Source organism: Fragaria vesca, linkage group LG6 (assembly GCF_000184155.1).
Source record: "Fragaria vesca subsp. vesca linkage group LG6, FraVesHawaii_1.0, whole genome shotgun sequence".
Lineage (NCBI taxonomy): Eukaryota > Viridiplantae > Streptophyta > Magnoliopsida > Rosales > Rosaceae > Fragaria > Fragaria vesca.
Genome location: NC_020496.1, coordinates 12,818,937 through 12,839,599, shown reverse-complemented (window position 1 = coordinate 12,839,599; position 20,663 = coordinate 12,818,937). Strand labels below are relative to the sequence as shown.

The 20,663-nt window shown below is 39.0% G+C and overlaps 2 protein-coding genes across 2 annotated transcripts; one reads left to right on the top strand and one right to left on the bottom strand.

Moving 5' to 3' along the window:
• The first annotated feature begins 7,488 nt into the window (after positions 1-7,488).
• Positions 7,489-11,446, top strand: LOC101299496. The gene is made up of 6 exons (XM_004302959.1): positions 7,489-7,860; positions 8,460-8,657; positions 8,748-8,825; positions 9,855-9,920; positions 10,054-10,119; positions 10,196-11,446. Exons 1-6 carry the CDS (start codon positions 7,555-7,557, stop codon positions 11,075-11,077), a joined length of 1,596 nt encoding a protein of 531 aa, XP_004303007.1. The 5' UTR covers positions 7,489-7,554; the 3' UTR covers positions 11,078-11,446.
• An 894-nt stretch (positions 11,447-12,340) lies between these two features.
• On the bottom strand, positions 12,341-20,394 carry LOC101299208. Its single transcript, XM_004302958.1, has 15 exons — positions 20,005-20,394; positions 19,775-19,901; positions 19,637-19,671; positions 19,438-19,531; positions 17,254-18,551; positions 16,440-16,571; positions 16,068-16,140; positions 15,714-15,753; positions 15,529-15,601; positions 15,297-15,362; positions 14,807-14,884; positions 14,547-14,719; positions 13,747-13,793; positions 13,103-13,313; positions 12,341-13,002 (listed from the first exon to the last, which is right to left on the bottom strand). Exons 1-15 carry the CDS (start codon positions 20,343-20,345, stop codon positions 12,560-12,562), a joined length of 3,231 nt encoding a protein of 1,076 aa, XP_004303006.1. The 5' UTR covers positions 20,346-20,394; the 3' UTR covers positions 12,341-12,559.
• Positions 20,395-20,663: the final 269 nt, after the last annotated feature.

Genomic DNA, 20,663 nt, shown 5'->3' with positions numbered 1-20,663 from the left:
ATAATACGGACTGAAATGAAATTACTCCAAAACCTCAGGGAAGTAAATTGAATTTAATTGTAATGAAAAATTGAAACGTACCTGGAGAGATAAAGATTTAACATATGGATCAAGCATGGAGAAGGCGAAACTAGATGTAGCGCCTCAAAAGCTAAAATACCAATCACTGATCTTCTTGACGAGGGAAGCGTTAGCAAGAAACGACTTATTACTCCTGTTTAAATAGTAAAGTGGAATTCATGTAGTAACGAAGTAACCTATATATCTTCTTCCCAGACCAAAGCAGAGCAGTTACAGGAGAAAGGTATATCATGTGATTGAAATAAGGATCAAAGTTATGATTGCACATAACCTCGCTCTATATAAAGCAATTGAGAGAGATACAGATGACAATCAAATGGAAGGAAAGTTTGGCCAATGTGGTCACTAATGCACCACCCACATGATTGAAAAATATAATTTGTGATTTCCAAACCAGACTTGTACAGCGTGTGTCATGTTTTTATCATGTGTTTTCAAAAGGAAAATTATCAATAATTATAAGGAAAATTATCAATAACAAATTGTAAATGCAAATTATCAGAATCATGCGTGTTTCTCTATTTAAATGTAGTAGACAATTAATTAATGTATCATTTTCGGAATCACAATGTTGTGACGACACACCAGATTTGTGAATCACAATACATAATGGAAAGTTTAACACATCTTATGGCGGAAAAAGAAGTTAGCCGCACTGCTTTCTCCCTAGGTTTCGTACCTAGGGTTTTTCTTTCAATTGCTACTTAGCACCCTCTGCCATCTCTCACCAAACATGTTAGATGAGGTTTCCAATCGTTTTGTTGCCGTCTTGGCTATCCATGACGCCGACAAAGTCTCTTTTTGGTGCTGCAAGCACCACCATTGTCTTGCCACACTTTGTTGCGATCGTACGACTTCTCACCATCAAACGATGAAAGACGAAACTCCAAGTAGTGATAGGAACCCTAACCACGGTATAGGAGCTGCAAAACAGGTTGTAGATAAGGGGCTCTAGCAGTTAAGCCGATTGTTTCATTTTGCGTTTCCCTAAAACAGAGAAACAAAAACATGTTATGGGTGGAGGTCTATGGTTTTATGGACAATCTCTTTTTGTCATGGCAGCATATGATGGTCTAAGCGATGCAACCAAATTCTATATCTACTTCTTCCCAGTTTGGATCAATATTCTTAGCATGTGTCACATCCCGACCCTTAAATTTTTACCTTATTTACTAGCTTGGTATTAATAAGAATTTTACTGTCTCCGTCAATGAGTTATGGTTTAATTGGTCCCTAGAGGGGTTTTGAGGGACGATATTTACAGAGAATTATTCGTAGAAGAAAAATTTGACGACGGTAAAAATGGTAAATTTTAGCTAGTAAAAGGTAATTTTTATTAGGGTATTATTTTTGGGGTGTTTTATTTTGGAGTAAATGTGGGTATATAGGTTTTGGACAGATTGGGTGAGGCCCAAACCCATTTCTCCTCTCTCTCTCTTCTCCTCTCCCTCCCGACTTCTCTCTCGAGCTCTCCCGACCCGGAAACTTTCCGGCCGCTGTCCGGCCAAGAAAGGAGACGTGCTTGGTGTCGAATTGAAGCTTGGAGCATCCTCTACAAGTTTGGATAGGTGGCAGCCCGTGTCGCGCCGCCGTGAAGGAGAACGATCGCTGAGAAGTCACGGTTGTGTGCGGGGGCGTTCTCGCCGGAACTTCTTTTTCCGGCCACCAAAATCGGAGCTGCCGGTCTCGTCTTGAAGCTCTCCCTTCCAGCAGCAAACCCCTAAAAGGATTCATCCTAACTCGAGCTAGGTAAGGAGAATTGAAGGTTTAAAGTTTCTAGGGTTCTTCTAGGATGTTTTTGCTCGATTGACCTAGTTAGGCTTGGAATTGGAGTTTATAGAGGGAGTTGAGAAGAAGATGCTGTTAAAATTTGGTGGGCATTGGAGGTCGCCGGAATTGGCCTCCGGTCGCCGCTGCCGGTGGGGCTGGCGCCGGTTGGGAGATTTTAATGTTTTTAAATTTAGAATATTAAGGGGAGTTTATGGAAGTGAATTATGGAATTTTTGGATGAGTTTTGGATAGGGTTATGAATTTCCGAAGTGTGGTATTTTTGGCGGTTGAATAATGTAGAATCCGACCGAAGGATTTAAGCCATTAATCTGTGGAAGGTTGAATTAGGGCTGCCGGTATGTTCGGTGAAGTTTGAGCCATTTTGAGTTAAGAATGGCGAATGCGTGAACTTTAGTTTCCTAGCAAGTGGGCTTTATCGTCGAGTTTGTGATCAACATAATGACGAGGTTGTTGTGTGACATTAGGAGATTTTAGCCCGATGGTGATAGCAGTTTATGCGCTTTAATTGAGTTAGCTATTTCCATTGTTCAGGAAAGAGTGTGCATACCTACGGGTACTCGTACCCTGGAGCAAGTATCACTAAACCCACTTACGTGTAAACGTTAGTGGTAGTTCAATGAAGGATTTAGAGTCTTTGAGAAGATTAAAAAATAATTCAGGATGCAAGTGGAAAGATTAAATGGTCAGAGTTAGACTTAAAGCAGTTCAAAGTAGGCAGTAGAGTTATTCAGATGTCCGCAAGAAGGACCTTGAAGTTCAAGTAGGTGTTTGGGTGTTCTTGAAATTGTCTCCTTGAAAAGGGGTGGTTCATTTTGGTAACGTGAAAAACTTGGTCCGAGATTTATTGGTCCTTATGGGTTTTTAGATCAAGTTGGCTCTCTTGTGTATCGGTTAGTTTTGCCTCCGGAGTTATCCAAGATATATAATGTGTCTCATGTATCCATGCTTCGCAAATTTATTGTCGATCCCTCTCATGTGTTGCGAGAGCAGCCGATTAATTGGAAAAAGTTTTGACCTATGATGAGGAGCCGGTTCAGATTCTTGACCCAAAAGAGCAAGTGCTTAAAAGCAAATCATTTTTCTCTTGTTAAAGTTCTATGGAGAAGTCATCAAGTAGAGGAAGCTACTTGAGAATCAGAGGAGAAAATGAGATAGCGGTATCCCTATCTCTTTGATTGTCAGGTATGTAAATTTCGAGGATGAAATTTTTATAAGGAGGGGAGAATTGTCACATCCCGACCCTTAAATTTTTACCTTATTTACTAACTTGGTATTAATAAGAATTTTACCGTCTCCGTCAATGAGTTATGGTTTAATTGGTCCCTAGAGAGGTTTTGAGGGACGATATTTTCAGAGAATTATTCGTAGAAGAAAAATTTGACGACTGTAAAAATGGTTAATTTTAGCTAGTAAAATGTAATTTTTATTAGGGTATTATTTTTGGGGTGTTTATTTGGTAGTAAATGTGGGTATATATGTTTTGGACCGGTTGGGTGAGGCCCAAACCCACTTCTCCTCTCTCTCTCTTCTCCTCTCCCTCTCGACTTCTCTCCCGAGCTCTCCTGACCCGGAAACTTTTCGGCCGCCGTCCGCCGCCGTCCGGCCGAGATAGGAGGTGTGCATGGTGTCGAATTGAAGCTTGGAGCATCCTCTACAAATTTGGATAGGTGGCAGCCCGTGTCGCGCCGCCGTGAAGGAGAACGATCGCCGAGAAGTCACGGCTATGTGCAGGGGCGTTCTCTCCGGAACTTCTTTTTCCGGCCACCAAAATCGGAGCTGCCGGTCTTGTCTTGAAGCTTTCCCTTCTAGCAGCAAACCCCTAAAAGGATTCATCCTAACTCGTGCTAGGTAAGGAGAATTGAAGGTTTAAAGTTTCTAGGGTTCTTCTAGGATGTTTTTACTCGATTGACCTAGTTAGGTTTGGAATTGGTGTTTGTGCTAGTTAGGAATGTTGTAGAGGGAGTTGAGAGGAAGATGCTGTTAAAATTTGGTGGGCATTGGAGGTCGCCGGAATCGGCCTCCGGCCACCGCTGCCGGCGCCGGTTGAGAGATTTTAATGTTTTTAAATTTGGAATATTAAGGGGAGTTTATTGAAGTGAATTATGGAATTTTTGGATGAGTTTTGGATAGGGTTATGAATTTTCGAAATGTGGTATTTTTGGCGGTTGAATAATGTAGAATCCTGCCGAAGGATTTAAGCCATTAATCTGTGGAAGGTTGAATTAGGGCTGTCGGTATGTTCGGTGAAGTTTGAGCCATTTTGAGTTAAGAATGGTGAAGTTGGGCAATGATGAGTGTGTGGGAGACTCACGTTTAATTTTTCCCATTTTGTTTAATTATTGGATTTTTAAAATGGGAAATTAACTATACATTTGGAAACAGGACGTGAGGAGGCTCAAGCAGAAAAGACCTCGGATCGACGTCAGGCTTAGGCCTAAAGTTGTGAGTGGACCTTTGTTTTAATTGAAAAGCATGCCATGAATTATTTTGTTAATCATTTATTTCTTTTGCTGAGATTTATTTATTTCTTGGATATTTGGCAATTTTCCTCATTTGGAGAGTTCCCGGAAATGAGATTTTCGATGGATATGTTTATTGGATGTTTATGAGGATAGTATGTATATATAAATGCTAGCTAGCCATACGTGCTTGATCCGTCATAATGAGGTAAAATACCATTATGGCGTGACGTGAGTGTTAGATACAATCGTAGTAGCCCTATATGAAACTTATTTTCTTTTCTGGTTCATATAGGTTTTCATATAGGGAGTCCACACGTATATACACTCGTGCTTTTCCGCCATAATGAGGAAAAATTCTATTATGGTGTGACGTGAGCGTTAGACGCAAGCGTAGTAGCCTTGTATGAATTTCTATTTTGCTTATTCCTTCATAGAATTCGTATAAGGAGTATGACGAGTATAAATACATACACATATTTTTATATATAATTTAGCCTGAGAGGCTTTATCTTTGTTAAGTTTGGAGACTAGCCGGAGCTAGTCACGAAATTGCCAATCATTGAGTTAAGAGCTTTTGAGCTGCCGCATGCAGTATATTTTCTATGAAATTCAAATTAGGAATGCCTAAATATTTATTAATGTATTTTTGTCCACTCACTCTAACGTGTTTCAAATGTTTTCCTCTGGGCCATTCGTTTTAAAATGCCCAGTTGGCAGGTTTGCATAGTTGAGGTCGGGCGTACATGGAGAAGAGACATAGTCAATAGTATAGCTTCCGCTCATTTCTAAATTTCTAATTCTTTTCCTCTCAGTTAGAATTGCTCTGAACATATAAATGGTTGGTTATGAGATTTGTTCAAAGTTAGTATTTAATTTGGGTGGTGTTGTGATTCAGGGAGCACGAAGGCTCCAGGAGTTTATGGTTGGATTTAAATTTTCAGAAGTGTTTGCAGGTTTTTTTATTAGGAAGGGTTGTCCATTTTCAAGGGAGGTTATGCCGAATTTTCGGTAAACTTTCCTTGGAGGTGGTCCCCGCAGGATTTACTTCGGGTTTCAAGGTGAAATTCGGGGTGGGTCCTGACAGCATGCCTCCATCGTTGATGACTGAAGAGGTTGTAGGGCTGGTCAGAGCTTCTCTAGGGTATGTTGAACAGCTAAACACTTGAACATGGATAAGTGTGGCCTGTAGATTATTATTGTACTGATATTGTCCCAACTTAACAATCTTTAAGGTGTTGGGTTTAAATCACAAAACGTATCGGTACAGTTAGATATGATCCATCCACTTATAAGTAATATGTTATTTGTCCCTTTTTTATTGTGCAACCTAACTTTTTAGGTCTGCAAGTGAGATTCATTCGGTCCAATTTCTACATCAAAATTCGGTAATGCGGTTTAATTCTCACTTCAAAAATCGGGATATGCGGTTTAAGGCCCATTGCAGGCACTTGGTATGAAACCAATCAAAATTTTTCCTATGGCAATATGATGAACCCAAATTTGGGCTCGTTATGCTGGGAGATGTAATTGAAGAGGAACCTGCTCTGATACTAACTTGAAGAGGGACAAGCGTGGCCTGTGGGGATCATTATTGTACTGATACTGTCTCAACTTAACCATCTTTAAGGTGTTAGATTTTAATCACGAAAGACCTCGGTACAATTAGGTATGACCCATCCACTTTTAAGTAATATGTTATTTTTCTCTCATCTGATGTGGAATCTTTCCTCCCCAACATAAACAATTTAGGAATTCGCAATGACATCAAAACTCGTGTTCAAGTCCTTCACAGGCTCTGTGATCCCATGAAGAAGGCCTTTCCTCCTATGCCCTTTGAATTTGGTTCAGCTAGGGTTTTAGTGGACTTACATTGTAAGTATGAGAGGGCGGTAGGGTTTTGCCGAGTGTGCGGCGTGCTGAGCACTTGGTGGCTGGATGTAGTGGTCCTCCAGGTTTGAAGACTCATCATATCGAGATTGAGTCCATGGCGGCTCCGAAGGGATATGGTGGCTCGATGAAGGCTTCTCTAAACCCTAGTTCTTCCTCCATGGTGATCAAGAAATTAGGGTTTGGTGGTTTTGGGTCCCCAAGTAATTCTTCCGCGGAAGCCTCTCCATACTCTTTTTCTCTGAGGGGTTTCAACCTCAAGGCAGCGGTTGGGACACCATCGTTCACATTTTCTCTGCCAGGATATTGACATTTGAGCTAGCCGCAACTGGCGTTTCAAATCTCCTCCTACTGGCCCTTATGATACCCCTGCAACAAAGAGATAGGCTATTCCGGCTATTTCTGGTGTGAAACGAGGACCAGATATGGAATTGAAGCCTCTAGGCAAAAGAGGACATATGGAAGAACAACTTGTAATTCTGGTCTATATTGACGTCACATCGGATGAGTGATTCATACTATAGAATGAGAAAACACGTTCAAAGAAGCACAGTTCAATTACTCAAATAATGTTATCAATGTCATGATGTATTCTTTCTCAGATCACAATATGATTTCTCCATTCAATGTGCTTTGAGGAGTTTATTTCTCCATTCAAATGACTGGTTACCAAAATTGACCTGGGGAAGAAAAACCGAAACGAAGCACATGGAAAATGTGGTGGTTAAACAAGGACAAAAGTACACACCCCAGCAAGCAGGCAAATAGTGATAAGTCTCCAACTGGTAAACAGCTGTAAACCCTGCTTTCACTTGAGGTGTCATTTTGTCAAAGTAAACTCCCACATGGCCCCACTATGTTTCACCGCCCGCAGTAAAAAATTAAAAAACACTCACCTCCCGCTCCACTGCCCTCCACGTATTCACCCACGACACTCAACTCAACGCCGTAGCGCAAAGTAACCCAGATCCACATGGTCTTCCCATTTCCCGCCACGTGTCACACCCGCTCGCACGCGTGAAGTCTCTCGCACGCTCACAATCGGCTAAGCGAGACGTGGCGAGCGGAGATAAAGGGGTTCGAATTCGCAGAGACGTCGTGGCCTGAGGTGGCTTGACAAGTGGCACGCTCTCACCTCCTGTAGGCTTCGCCTTGCGAGCCAGTAATAAACCCCACTTCGCTCTTCTCTCTCTGCTTCACTTAGAGCTTACCGCGTGCTGAAGAAAACACTCAAACAGTTTCGACAAAGTACCAAAACAACCCTTCCGTTCTCGTCATCTCATATATAGTTTGTTTTCGTATCTTATCTTTAGTTTGATTGTTCGATCTCGTAATGGTGTGTTCGGAGACGACGCGGTCTTTTCCGAGCTCGTCTGCGGCTTCGTCTTCGTCTTCGTCGTCGTCGTCGGTTTCGGTCGGCGGCGGGGAGGTGGCGGATCCGATGATGGTGAAGGAGGAGCTGGAGGCGGCGGAGGCGCTTGCGGATTTGGCGCATTTGGCGATGCGCGAGAATAGCGGCGCCGAATCCGCCGGGAATTGGGGGCTCAAGGGCAAACGAGCCAAGAAAAGAGTCAAGAGCGAGTCTCCGCCTACGCTCTCCGGTTCGAACCCGGTTCCGGCCTGTCCGGATCTTCCTCAGGTTGGTTTATGTTGAGGCTTTCACTGGTGTTATCCACTGTGGTTTATATTATGTATTTATTCCTATTTCTATCTTCTTTTTTATATGGACTTACTGAAAACAGAAAGAAAATGGCTGTGTGTCCTGAATTAGTAAATTCTCATTATTCGACTAAGTGATTCTACGAACTCACTTTGTTGCTAAATTAAGCTCGATTGTATAATAATAATACATGGCTACACAAAATGGTGAGTATTTGGTAACTCTGACCAATGATCCCAGAAAGGAGACAATAAAGTTTTAGCATTTATATGAACCTCTACCCCTTTTGAGTAAAATTAGTCAGATAAGGCAAAAATTTAGTGACATTAGCTCTGGAAGCGGACAAAGGATGTGCATTGCATTGAGTTTTTTCCATTTAGAGTTTGGATCAAATTAATCTTCATGTGTGCGGACTACATCATCATCCAAAATTGCTTGATTTTGATTAGTCAGTATGATGATTGAATGAAACTATGTGAGAAATTGTACTAAAAAATGTACCACCCGGATATACATGGCTCTGTCACCAAATTGCACTATTTTCTGCAGGACTTGAGAAATATTTTTGTCTATAGCAGGATGAAGCAGTAATAGGTCCAGCGCAATGTGAAAGGGTATGCATAAATGTTGTTGCAGAACCGGTGAAGACTGAGACGGTTATGAGCAAAAGGATTGCAAAGTCTGAGCAAGACGCAGAGTTGACCAACTCAACTCCTATCTGCAATACAAGTTACCCATCATTTAACTGCACTAAGTCAAGACGAAATCTCACTGAGGTAAGACAAACTATTGATTCTTCATTTCCAGTGAGATTATGTGACTAGTTTATTATTTTATAGGTTTATTAAAACTTTTCCTATGTTCAGGAGGAAAAAGAAGAACGGAGAATACGCAGAATCTTGGCCAATAGAGAGTCAGCTAGGCAGACAATTCGCCGAAGGCAGGTAAGCTGTTGTTACTCTGCTATTTCCATATCTTAAGCACATGTTTTTTTATCATTTATGTTCTGACCTCCGCGTAAAAAGATAAAGCTTACAAGAGTATGGTTTCTTCTTAAAAAAAGAAAAAAGAATATGGTTTCTTCACACAATATCAAACTTGTGCTGATGATAGACGATGTTATTTATTGGGATATGGTGAAAATGTTCCCAAGTATATCCTTGCTGGCAGCCAAAATTTGTGAACCAAAAGTGTCACCTATATTTTTATGGATTACAACTGCAGCAATTAACCAAATAGGCATTTGAGTTTAAGTCGAGGTATCTATAGAAGTACGGAAGTTGAGTAAATCTTTGTTGGATTGGTGTTAGATAATAATTTTATCTTTTATGCATGGAGAATTCTGATAGTATGTAAACCCTTAGTAAAACAGGAGTATAGCTGCAGGATAAGCTATATTCTTAGCTTGATACAAATTTCTAAAAAGTTTCCTTAATCTGTCACTTTTTATGCACTGTTTTCTCTTTGTTAGCTGTCCTTAATATTTAGGTTCCATAGCTTGTGCTGCACGGAACTATATATAATATGAGGTGGTTATGAAGCAAAATCAAAGATACTGTGGTCATTTTTTAAGATCTAGTGATTATAATGTTTGTTTGGGCTTGGGCTTAGCAAAGCCAAGTAATTCTTCTGTTGATAAATCCCAAAATGTCATGGTTTTTCTTCCATCTGATTAAACAATCATATGTCACCAAAAAAAATTTAATAACGGGCAAGATTTATCAGTGTCAGGTAAACTGCATGATATGGATGCATTTATACGTTGCTGTGTAGGATGGTTTGGATTTTGCAATGTCTCTGCTAAGTATAATATGACAGTACACCATGTACAGCTAAATTTGTTTGAAGTCACCAAAAAGATGTATATCGTCACCTTTTTTTTCTTCTTTACCTTACTATATGTCGAAAGCAGATTTCTTTCTGGGCTATGATGTATTGATAACTTAAATAAATGCATATTTGCTTGTCTACAGGCTCTTTGTGAGGATTTGACTAAAAAAGCTGCAGATTTAACATTGGAGAATGAAAGTCTAAAAATGGTATGTAGTCCCCTCACTGTTCATTCATAACCACCAGTTACTGTCTTTGTTTTCCGAATATGATTTATCGAGGCTTATTATATTCATGTTACTGACTTTATGCACATTTTGGGTGACTTCTTTAACTGAGAAGAAAAAGGAGTTGGCCTTGAAACAATATCAGTCTTTGGAAGAAACAAATAGGCTTTTAAAAGTTCAGGTAAGTATGTCTAACATGGAACAGATTTACACAATTAATAAACTTCACATGCTTGACATGCTCTCCCATTTGGCAGATGTCTAAGGCGAGAAAAGCAGAGGTTGAGGAAACTCTGGATGAAAATATGTCGGCCTATGTCCAGATACCTTCGTCTTCACCTACGAATTCCCCTTTTGTCTTGTTTAACCGTCCACCTTTTACACCCGTGTTCTGGCCTTCTGTCATTCAATCTTCAAATTCCATTCAGTTGCAACAGGTCCCACAAAACCCAATGGCCATTCCATCAAACATCTCTTTACCCTGTAATGGTACAGCTGATTCTTCTCATGAACTAGGAAACCCCATAAGCATTAATGGGTCAAGAACCCCCTTATATGTAATCCCATGTCCTTGGTTCTTCCCTCAATTTGAAATTGGGAATGGAGCTCAACCTCAGTCATCGTGCCCGGAAAATAAACAAGAAGGAGCTTTCTTTAATAATCAGGGTAGTGCCAGTTCATTATCAAGAACTGCTGCGCAGTTGGACAACAACCAGTCGGCTTTCCCTGTTAGGTTAGATGTAGAAGCTTCTGGCTCAGTGGAAGCCAGACCAAGAACTGATCTGAATGAAAACCCAGCTCAGTTTCCTCTTGATGGAGGTGATCAACATACAGGTGGCTTTCACCCGAAAGAAAATGGACCTAGAGAGATATTTCTTTCTCCTTTGCTGAACCATGGAGGAATTGCATCCACCATAAAGAATGAGAATGGACTGGAGTCAGATTTCAGTGCAAATGCTGAAAAGTCTATGACAGCATGCCATCCCTTTTCTGCCTTGCCTGAGAAGAATAGTGAGCCAATCATCTACCCCAGTAGGAAAATAGCGGATGCCATTGCAGCAGCTGAGGCACGGAAGAGGAGGAAGAAACTCACAAAGTTAAAGAATCTTCATGGTCGTCAGTGTCGAATGCAATGTTAAGCCTTAAGTCCAAGGCAAGTAAAGTCTCTCCTGATTCTCATACCGAGTCATTTTATTTTTCAAGGGCTCCTTGAAGATGGAGAGTAGGTCGCATAACCTTAATTATAGAAAGCCTTTGAGTCTATGGAAGAAAGATGTTAGCCTGTAACTTGGGTACATCTTTGAGGCTTCAGCTTTTACTTGATATGTTGTTTCAGACATGTTAAAGAACATTGGAAGTTTTGGTAACCCATCCAATGTGTATGGGTGACTTTTCATTTTCAAATCATTGAGAACTGAGTAGCAGAGGTACTTTAGTGCTGCATTTTCTCTTTTTACAAAGAGATTTCATTCCCCCGACGTCAGCCAATGTACCTCGAGAACGTTTGCGTTAGTTTGTTCAGTGGAAGTATTGATCTAGATATTGAAATTAGGGTTTATCCTTTGAATTGAAATGAAATTAGTTTGTTCAATGGAAGCCATACCGTCAATACTGAGAAACTCAGCTGCATGATTGTAAGCATTACTGGCCAATCGTTCAGTGAGGCAATGAACAGGTGAGCTGACCTTCTCTCTTAAGTCTTAACTCCTGAGAAACAACTCTTTGATGATTAAACTAAATTATTGGTCGGTGAGTTGTGACTCGGTTGGTTAAAGTGTTTAACTAATAAATTTGAGGTCATCGGTTTAAATCTCACTGATATATGTAGAATATGTAAGTTATTATAAAAAAGTTTTTTTATTTTTATTTTAAAAAGTAAATAAATTATATCATTGGGATCCAAGCAAGGAGTAAAATATCCAAAAGATCCTCGAGATTTTCTTGAAATTTTTCGTTTTTAACAATTATCAATATTAATTTTCATATCTTTTCGATATTTTATATTTAACCTATTTTTGGTCGAATATACAACTTTTAGATAAAATTTAGTAAAATCTCTATCGATATTCGATAATATCTCGATATATCCATCGAGATATTTTTTTTTCAAACTATTAAAATTTCCACGATCATCGTTATTTTACTCCTTGGATCTAAGCATTTGGTAACATTTAAACATTTTAAAAATGTTCTGTAGCTTTCAAAATTAAATCATAGATCTTAGTGATATCAATATCGGAGTTCAATAGGTCTTGGTATAATTTTTATTTTTTTTTTGGTCATAGCATGGTTTATCTTATTTATATTTTAGAAACAAAAAGAACTGATCAGTGTATAGCTACTTTGCATTAGTTTCATAATGCAGGTGGTAGGCCTTTGATTTCACATGTAGCCGCTAAAATCCTAAAATGAGTATAGCTTTCCACCAACTAGATAGAATTACAATCTACATTCATTTACACGCATGTAGGAAGTTGACAAATCATCAGACAATCCTAATCTATATACATCCACAATTAGCTCTGCTCTTTATGGTGTCATCTGTCCTGCAAAATCACTGAATCTAACATAAACATTAAACAGGCTCAGAAGAATCAAGGAACTACAGAAAACATGGCTTCTCATTTCTTCCTTGCCCATTTCGTATCAATCTCAGACAAAGCAATCTCTTGACAACGTACGAGTCCAGCTGCCCCTCCATAGCACAACCATCTCTCACTACCCTTGTTCATGTTCCATCTCACTCTATGCATTGCTATTAGCTTCGAAGGAAAAACTTCATACTCGGTCCCAATTTTCTCTCTCTGCATATTATTCAGCTCTTCATCTCTGCATACCAGTTCTTGTTCATCCTCTGTTTTCTTACTAGACTTAGATTTCTGTTTCACAATGCTTTTAAGAGATGCACCCTTTTCTCCAATTTCTTCTTCCAGAGTATTAAATGGCTCATGATCCATGCATGCTAAAGCTTGGTCATCCCCAGATGTGCGTGGTTTGCTTCTAAGAGATGGCGCTTCTTTCCCAGATTCTAATTCAACAACCGGATCATCACCATAACAAAGAGCTGCAACAAGAGACGATTAATGAACATTGTTGCAGAAAGATAAAAATAACATATGGAGGTTAAAGGAAATATATGGGCTCACATCACTAACAAAGCTTACCTAAAACTTTATCTTCTGATGCAGTTGCCATCTTATCATGTTCTCTCTTCACCTTGTTTGGCTCAGCTTTACGAGATGTTTTCAATGGGAAAGGATTATTTAGTACTGGGGTATTGATGGTTACAACAGAGTCCTCTTCAGTTAGTGACACACACAGAAAATGTGGAGCCCGGTTTCGTATAGCATCTTTCTCCACAGCTTTGGACGTAAGCTGAGTATCATGACATCAACATTAGAGACATAAACAGCATGCAGTTGTTGTGTCCAAATGAGTATGGTTTATGGAGGCCTCAAGTTATGATAGCTTGCTTGATTCATTGTTAATGTGACTACTATAAAAATAGAAGGAAATATTATGACCACATCAATGGACAAGCTTCAATCATAGATTTCGAATGTATCCCTACTCTCCATAGAAAAAAAAATTATACTGAACCTTTCGGTCATAAAAACCTAGAAAAATTGCTTGATTTGGTCTTATCCTCTAATCATGATGCCTATTTCGTACAACCATATATCTTGAAATCAAATTTTCTAATTGGGCAATGAAAGATAAGTTTAAAAGCTCATCAACGACCAATCTGAAAAAAAATAAAAAAAAGGGTCTGATATAGTGATATCAGTAACAGAAAGTTAAAACTCACCTGGAAGCGCAGAACAGTTCCATCTGCACCACAATATGCAACCATACCTACAATTTGACGGTGGAGTTGTCATTTGGTGTATATTCAAAAGTGCGGTCTGAGATGTGTTATATATCACCAAGTAGAAACATTAAAGGTCGCAATTTATACAGGTGGCTGGATTATCAATTGAAAGTGAACAAAGTAACAAAGTAACAATTGGCCTTCCTATAGAGTGTAAAGCACGAGATGAATGAGCCCAACCAAGGAAATGCAAAACAGAGCACCACACAGTACATCATAAGACCAATGAGGGGGGTTAGCAGGTAGTGTTTCCATGCGGATTAGGATTCAGAACCCATCATAGGACCTACCTAGCTATTTTCTAGAGTTTCCTGTCTCCTGAAGAATGTAGGCTTTGGCAAGGAGATTTTTGGATATTCAAAAATAGAACCACAGTAGTCCAAGTCCAGATACAAGTAATGTTATGTGAAGCAGTAGTCAAGAGACTCAAGCCCTTAAATACTAATATACTATAACCTACCCAGATCCTATTCTCTTTCATTTTTCTTTTTTTCTTAACTTTAAAAATACAAAACTGAGGTGCTTGTTTCAAGGTGGAAAAGCCAAATCTAGGTAGTCTTTCACTGTTATAGTACTCTTTCAACTGATCTTAGCACCAGGAGTGAGATGGTAAAGCCATTCACCATTAGGTATTAGTAATATTTACACTAAATGTGAAATCTGACAAAAGCCAATATATGTGCACACATGTTTGGTTCGCTGAAATATCAGCTCAAATAAGTACGCACAAGCCAGACCTGTTAGTCTTGATACTTGAACACTCCAGATTGCAAAAGGCAAACAACCAAGATTGTGCAGGCCTTGCTGTTTTGTTCCAGTAAAGGGTTTCCCTGTTGTAGGGGCATCAGAGGCAACCTTCGTCAGGCTGAGAAGTCTCATTGTTCCATCATCAAAGGAGAGAAGTAGACATCTGAAAAAATAAACTTTTGCTTGAGTTGACACGCATGCACAAACAAAAACCAACAAGATTTATGCCAACACTAAGATCACAGATTACCTCGGATCTGGAAGCCAATCCAGACTATATATGAACCTTGGTATATGATCAATGTCCCACAAGGGACGGAATGGATCACTGCAACACCAAAAGTTATAGATCTTAGAATGAAATGCGATTTCCATGGCCCATTGTCTGGAAATATCAAAACAAATGAGGAATGCCTTGTATTCAAGGGAAGCATATGACAGTTTCTATTTTGATGCTTCTACATGAAAAAAAAAAAAAAAAACAATTATACAAACAACCAAACACACACTAAAAATACTGAGGTACTTCTCTCTCCTTAACTGTCATTTGAACCCAATAAAATATGGTCTGCATAATCTAAATATTCTATTTTATTCTTTTGGTAAAAATCTTGAGATTTTTAACGTGGAACGTCTTCAAACTTGAATGATGCGTTTACACAAACCTTAGTATTTAAAGCCAAAGGTGAAGAAGCAGCATGTAGAAAATAATGGAAGTGAAAACAAACCACAATACTTACCGTAGGTCCCAAAATTTTAGGCCTCCATGTCCAGCAGTAGCTATAACATTTGCACCGTCTGAATTGCTGAAAGTTACAAATATTTGCTTTAAATGAATAAGATAATTAATAAAACAAGTATGGACATCTCAAAGTCATATATTTGACTGCATATAATGTCCCCAATCTAAAAATCAGAGTATAATAGGCCAGCATAGGAAGAAAAATAACTTTGAGTTTTAGCATAGCTAACCTTTCAACTGGGGCCCAAGAAAGCGCCCTAATAGGATTTGTATCTGCACTGAAACAAAGTAAAGGCCTTGTATCTGCAAAAAAAGAAAGCTGCCTTATTTACTTGTTTATCACTTCCAAGTCATCTATATTTTCTTTGTTTTCATCTTTCGAAAAAGAAAAGAAAAGAGGTGCCATGTTAGCTACCTTGAGATGCATTACTAGCTGAAAACTTCCACATAGCGACCTGAATTAATGATAGGCTTCCTTTAGCTATGATACCACATATGAAAGTAAGGAAACAAAATAATAGAGAGATATAACAACAGTTCTTCTAACTTAGTGGCTGAAGCAGATAAAAGTAGCAGATCGAAATGTAAATAGATAGACCTAAAGGGTTCTAGCAGATTGCATAAAAACTGTCGAATATCGTGTCTCTATCTTTCTATTTATACCCTTTATGAATTTGACATAATATCTTTATTGGAAATTTTGTACAAAAGCATGATAAATATTCAAGCAGAACATTTAATAACAATGACAAGGAGCAGGATGTGTTACAGTTCCATCATGGCATCCAGCAATTAAGTAATCGTGAGGTGGTGAAGCTGACCATTCCACAGTAAGAGGGATGCTGTTCAACAAAACAATGGACTTTTTAACTGAACAATGAAAGATATAAAGAACATCATGTGGTAAGAAAAGAGACCAGTGCAATGACAATTCAACAAGATTATGCAGCTACATGAATTGAGCCTAAAAAGATCTCCATTACATTATGCTCTGGGAAACCCTTTTTATGATGTTTGGAAGCTCTTGTATGATATTAGAAACTTGTAAATGATGCTTCTAATTGCAGGTGAACCCTTTTTTACCGTTCAGTATGCTTCCAAAGTATTGTCAAAATGTAGAATGTATCTAGTAATCATGTACCTTTTTTTGTCACCAGACTTTAACATTGAGCATCTAAATACCGGTGCCAATTTTACAAAGCGAGGATCAGTGCCTTCTCCAGATGAAGAAGAATAAATTACTTCAATTGCACGAGGAACAGGAACCTCCCACCTGCAGTTGATCAGTTCAAGATAAGTATCATCAGATAGCAGAACAACAAACAATTGTCAGTAGAGCAGCATGAAGTGTGAAGCCCACAAACTATAAAATCCAACCACAATTTATATGTAAAACATACTTCATCCTGCAATAAATTTTTATCGAATATTCTAGATTTACTATATCATGATAATAAGTACTATAGCTTTTCATCCTCCCATTACCCCGCTCCATATCACAATCCACTATCAAAAGTACAATTCATAGTACCATTTTCTTTTTCAAATAGAAAAAGAAAAATGTCCATAAGTATGTTTCGCACATTATTTCATGGAAACCTGAGTTTTGGCTCTCACTTTGAAGCATTGACTGTAAAAGAAACTTGATACTTGGTTCAGTACCCCAAATGCTAACCTAGTCCCTCCATGTCAACCATTCCATACATTTACCAAACAATCTACCAACCACAACTCATCTGAAGTTGCAATAAAATCATGTCCATCATGCATTTTTAAGCACTTTGACCCATGTTACCAACTCAAATTATCTCTAAGAAAAGAAATAGACTGCAGCATCATCAAAGAAGATAATCTGATAGACATAAGCCAAAGGGTCCAAAAAAAGAGTTGATAAAGGAACCAAAGGTCTGGAAAACAAAGAAACTCATGTCTGAAGAGGTAAGAATATGTCTTACACTTCCAGAGACCCGTTCCCTAATAAAACAGCAAGATAGCCCATTCGATGCTTGCATCTGGAATCATATTCATTCAGGGGGCGCCATTTCACATCCCAAGCAACCTTTCCATGGTGAGCTAGGCAGAATATGATTCTTGGCAATGCTACATCCTTTGGAACTGAATAACTGGTTGATCCATTTTCAGCATAATCATTGTTAGAAACAATATCATTTGTTTTCCATCCAGAACTTTCTTGTTTTCCATCATGAGCTTCTTGTATATCATGTGCCTGAGTAAGTGCAGGAACACAATGCAACTCTGAAGTTTCCTTGATACATTGGACAGCAAGAACCTCTGTATAATGGCTGCTCCCATCCAAGTTATCAACAGAATGTTCTATTGGCTTCTCTCCAGCTTTTCCTCTAGAAATCTTTGCTCGATTCTTTCTGTACCTTTTTCTTTTCTTGCCATGATCATCTTGTACCTCATCTCCTTGAGTACTTTCAGGAGCACAATCCATGCCATCCAACTCCAATGATTCCTTTGGATATTGATCATCAAGATCCTCAACTGTATTGTTGCGCCCATCCAAGTTGTCAACCGATTCTTCTATTGGCATCTTTCCATGTATTTCTCTAGGCTTCTTTGATTGAGTCTGATTGTAACTTATTTCTCCTTGTACAGCATCCCCTTGAGTATTTGCAAGAGAATTTGTAGAACGCAACTCCAGTGGCTCCGTTCGGTATTCAATAGCAAGAACCTCAAAATTATTGTTGCTACCCGCATCTAAAGTGTCAACATGCTCTTTTATTGGCTTCTTTCTGGGTCTTCCTCTGGGCTTCGATTGACTTGATTGCTTTTTGTCATGATCTTCTTGTACATCATTTCCTTCAGTACTTGCAGGAACACAATCCATAGAATGCAACTTGGATGATTCCTTTGGATAATCAATAGCAAGAACCTCATCACCATTGGTTCTCCCATCCAAGTTGCCAACAGATTCATCTATTGATTTCTTTCTGGGTCTTCCTCTAGGCCTCTTTGGTTCAGTTGATTTTTCTGCTTTGGCCTCTTTGTCAATAGCTTCTTCTATTGGCTTCTTTCTAGGTCTTCCTCTAGGCCTTTTTTGTTCGGTGCATTTTTCTATGACTGCACTCCTTTTCTTGCCTCCTTTTGGTTTCTCTCCTATAGGACCACCTTTGTCCTTTACACTAGCATTTAGAAGACACCATATCTGAATGGCACCTCTGCCAGTAAGTGGCTCACCTAACTTGTGATAAGAAGATCCAGGGGGATGGGCAGCTATGGCAATAAACTGAAAAGTGGGAGGCAGATGATTTTGTCATAAAACAAAGACATAATTCTTATACGGAAAACTTCTCAAACTAGTACCCACCACACAAATTTCACAGATCTTACTCGAAATAACAAAAAAAATAATGTTTCAACTCTACAGCTAAAAAGTAAATTTCACAGATCTTACTCGAAATAACAAAAAAAAATTACTTAATGTTTCAACTCTACAGCTAAAAAGTAAATGCCTCATAACACATAAGGACTGAGGAGCAAAAAACAAAGATCAGCTCCACTAATAATCATGTAAGAAGATATAGAACATAGTTTCTAGATATGTATATGTATTTGATTAGTGACAATCAACAGTAATCCGACTTACAGACCCAGACGAAGAAATAGATAAAAGAGAGTACCTAAGTTACGTGTGTATTCATTACTTAAGTTTCTTTTTCTTTCTCTTTTCCTCCGATACATTATGTAAATCTTACGCAAATATACTGGCATTGGGCCTCTAAAGTAGTAAGTAAATATGTGAATCTGACAAAGTAAAATAAGATGTTGAGTTAAAGAAAGCCCCTTGATAAGAAACTGTAACTAAAAATCATCTTATAATCTTCTCTTCCTACAAAAGCAATATTGCCAAAAAGCGGGGTGATAACATATAGCTGAAAACCAAAATGAAAAAGGCCAATAAAAATGAGGTACTGAACATTCTCAAGGAATCTGTTGAATCAATTGTGGAAAATTTGATGGACCACATATAAGAGAATTACTATTTGGAATAGGACTCATGATCATACATAACCTTGTAAACAAACAAAACCTATCAAATAACATTTCATCTGGTGAAATGAAAAGCCATAGCTACAAGCACAATTAGGAAGGGAATAATAAAAATCATATACCTCGCATTTGGCATGAGATTCAAGACATTCATGAACTCTAGGACACCAATCCAATGCCCAAACAGACCCTCCAACATACATCACAAAGTCTTGGCTGCAGGAAAGCATAAACAAACGTTTCAAGGCACGCATCAGCATAAATATAAGTAAGTACTGAGAAATTACTAAATTCAGTACATTAAGCCTTACTGCTAAGTACCTCAACTCCGGAGAGGATGTGTCCCCCGCCTCGTTCTGCATCCATAAGTAAACCAAACTAGTCAGATCATAGCTCATAAGCCATTCCAACACTTGATTCTAACAATGTGAATAACGCAAGATACTAAAGATGTAAAACCTGTGGAACAGTTGCAGAGGAAAACTGCCGCAAGTTTATCCCACTGATAACATCCTCCTCATCAGGGCTTGGTGCTTGGCAAGCGAATCGAACAGCCCTAGGTTCATACTTGAAATCAGCCCACTCCCTTCAACAATCACACTCAACTTGATCAGCTCTAAATCCATAATAACAATCCAAGTTTGATTCTTCACAATGTGATCACAACAATTCAACAAAAAATAACAGACCTGAGAAAAGTAGTGGATGACTGTAAGCGTTGAAGCTCGGTCTCCGGGACTGGCTCGTCTTCCTTGGCTTCGCCGCAGAGCTCGGAAATCGTGTGCATGACTCTGAAGTGATTCTCCACCGAATCGTCGAACATGGAGACACTGACCCTAGGAGGGCCATTCCTCGAGTTCTCCGGCGCAACTGAAACCGGCTCCGGCTCAATTCGAACCGGCTGCGCATCGATCGGGACCGGCTCCGGTGCGATTTGAGTTGATTGGCTTGGTTTCTTGGCCGACTTAGTTTTCCCGCGCTTGCAACGCAATAGAACCGCAAGTGGAGGTTCCACTCCCTCCTCACTCATATCTCACTCGCTCTTCTTCTTTGACGCCGACTTTTACTTTATTTGTTTCAGGGATCCCGGTTCGAACCCTAGACCGGGATAAGTTAGGACACCCATTCAGTGCACATATATCGTGCTGGTCACGTGCCCGCCCTTAATCCAAATATTTACCTGTTTGTAATATTCAGATCAGTATGGCATATTTTTTAATTTGCTACTTTAAGATTCATCTTAGTGTTACTTTGCTACCATAGTTTTATTTCTGTCAATTTGTTACATGATATTTCTAAAATTAACCAATTAGCTACCTTATGTTTTATTTTAGTCATTTTGCTACCC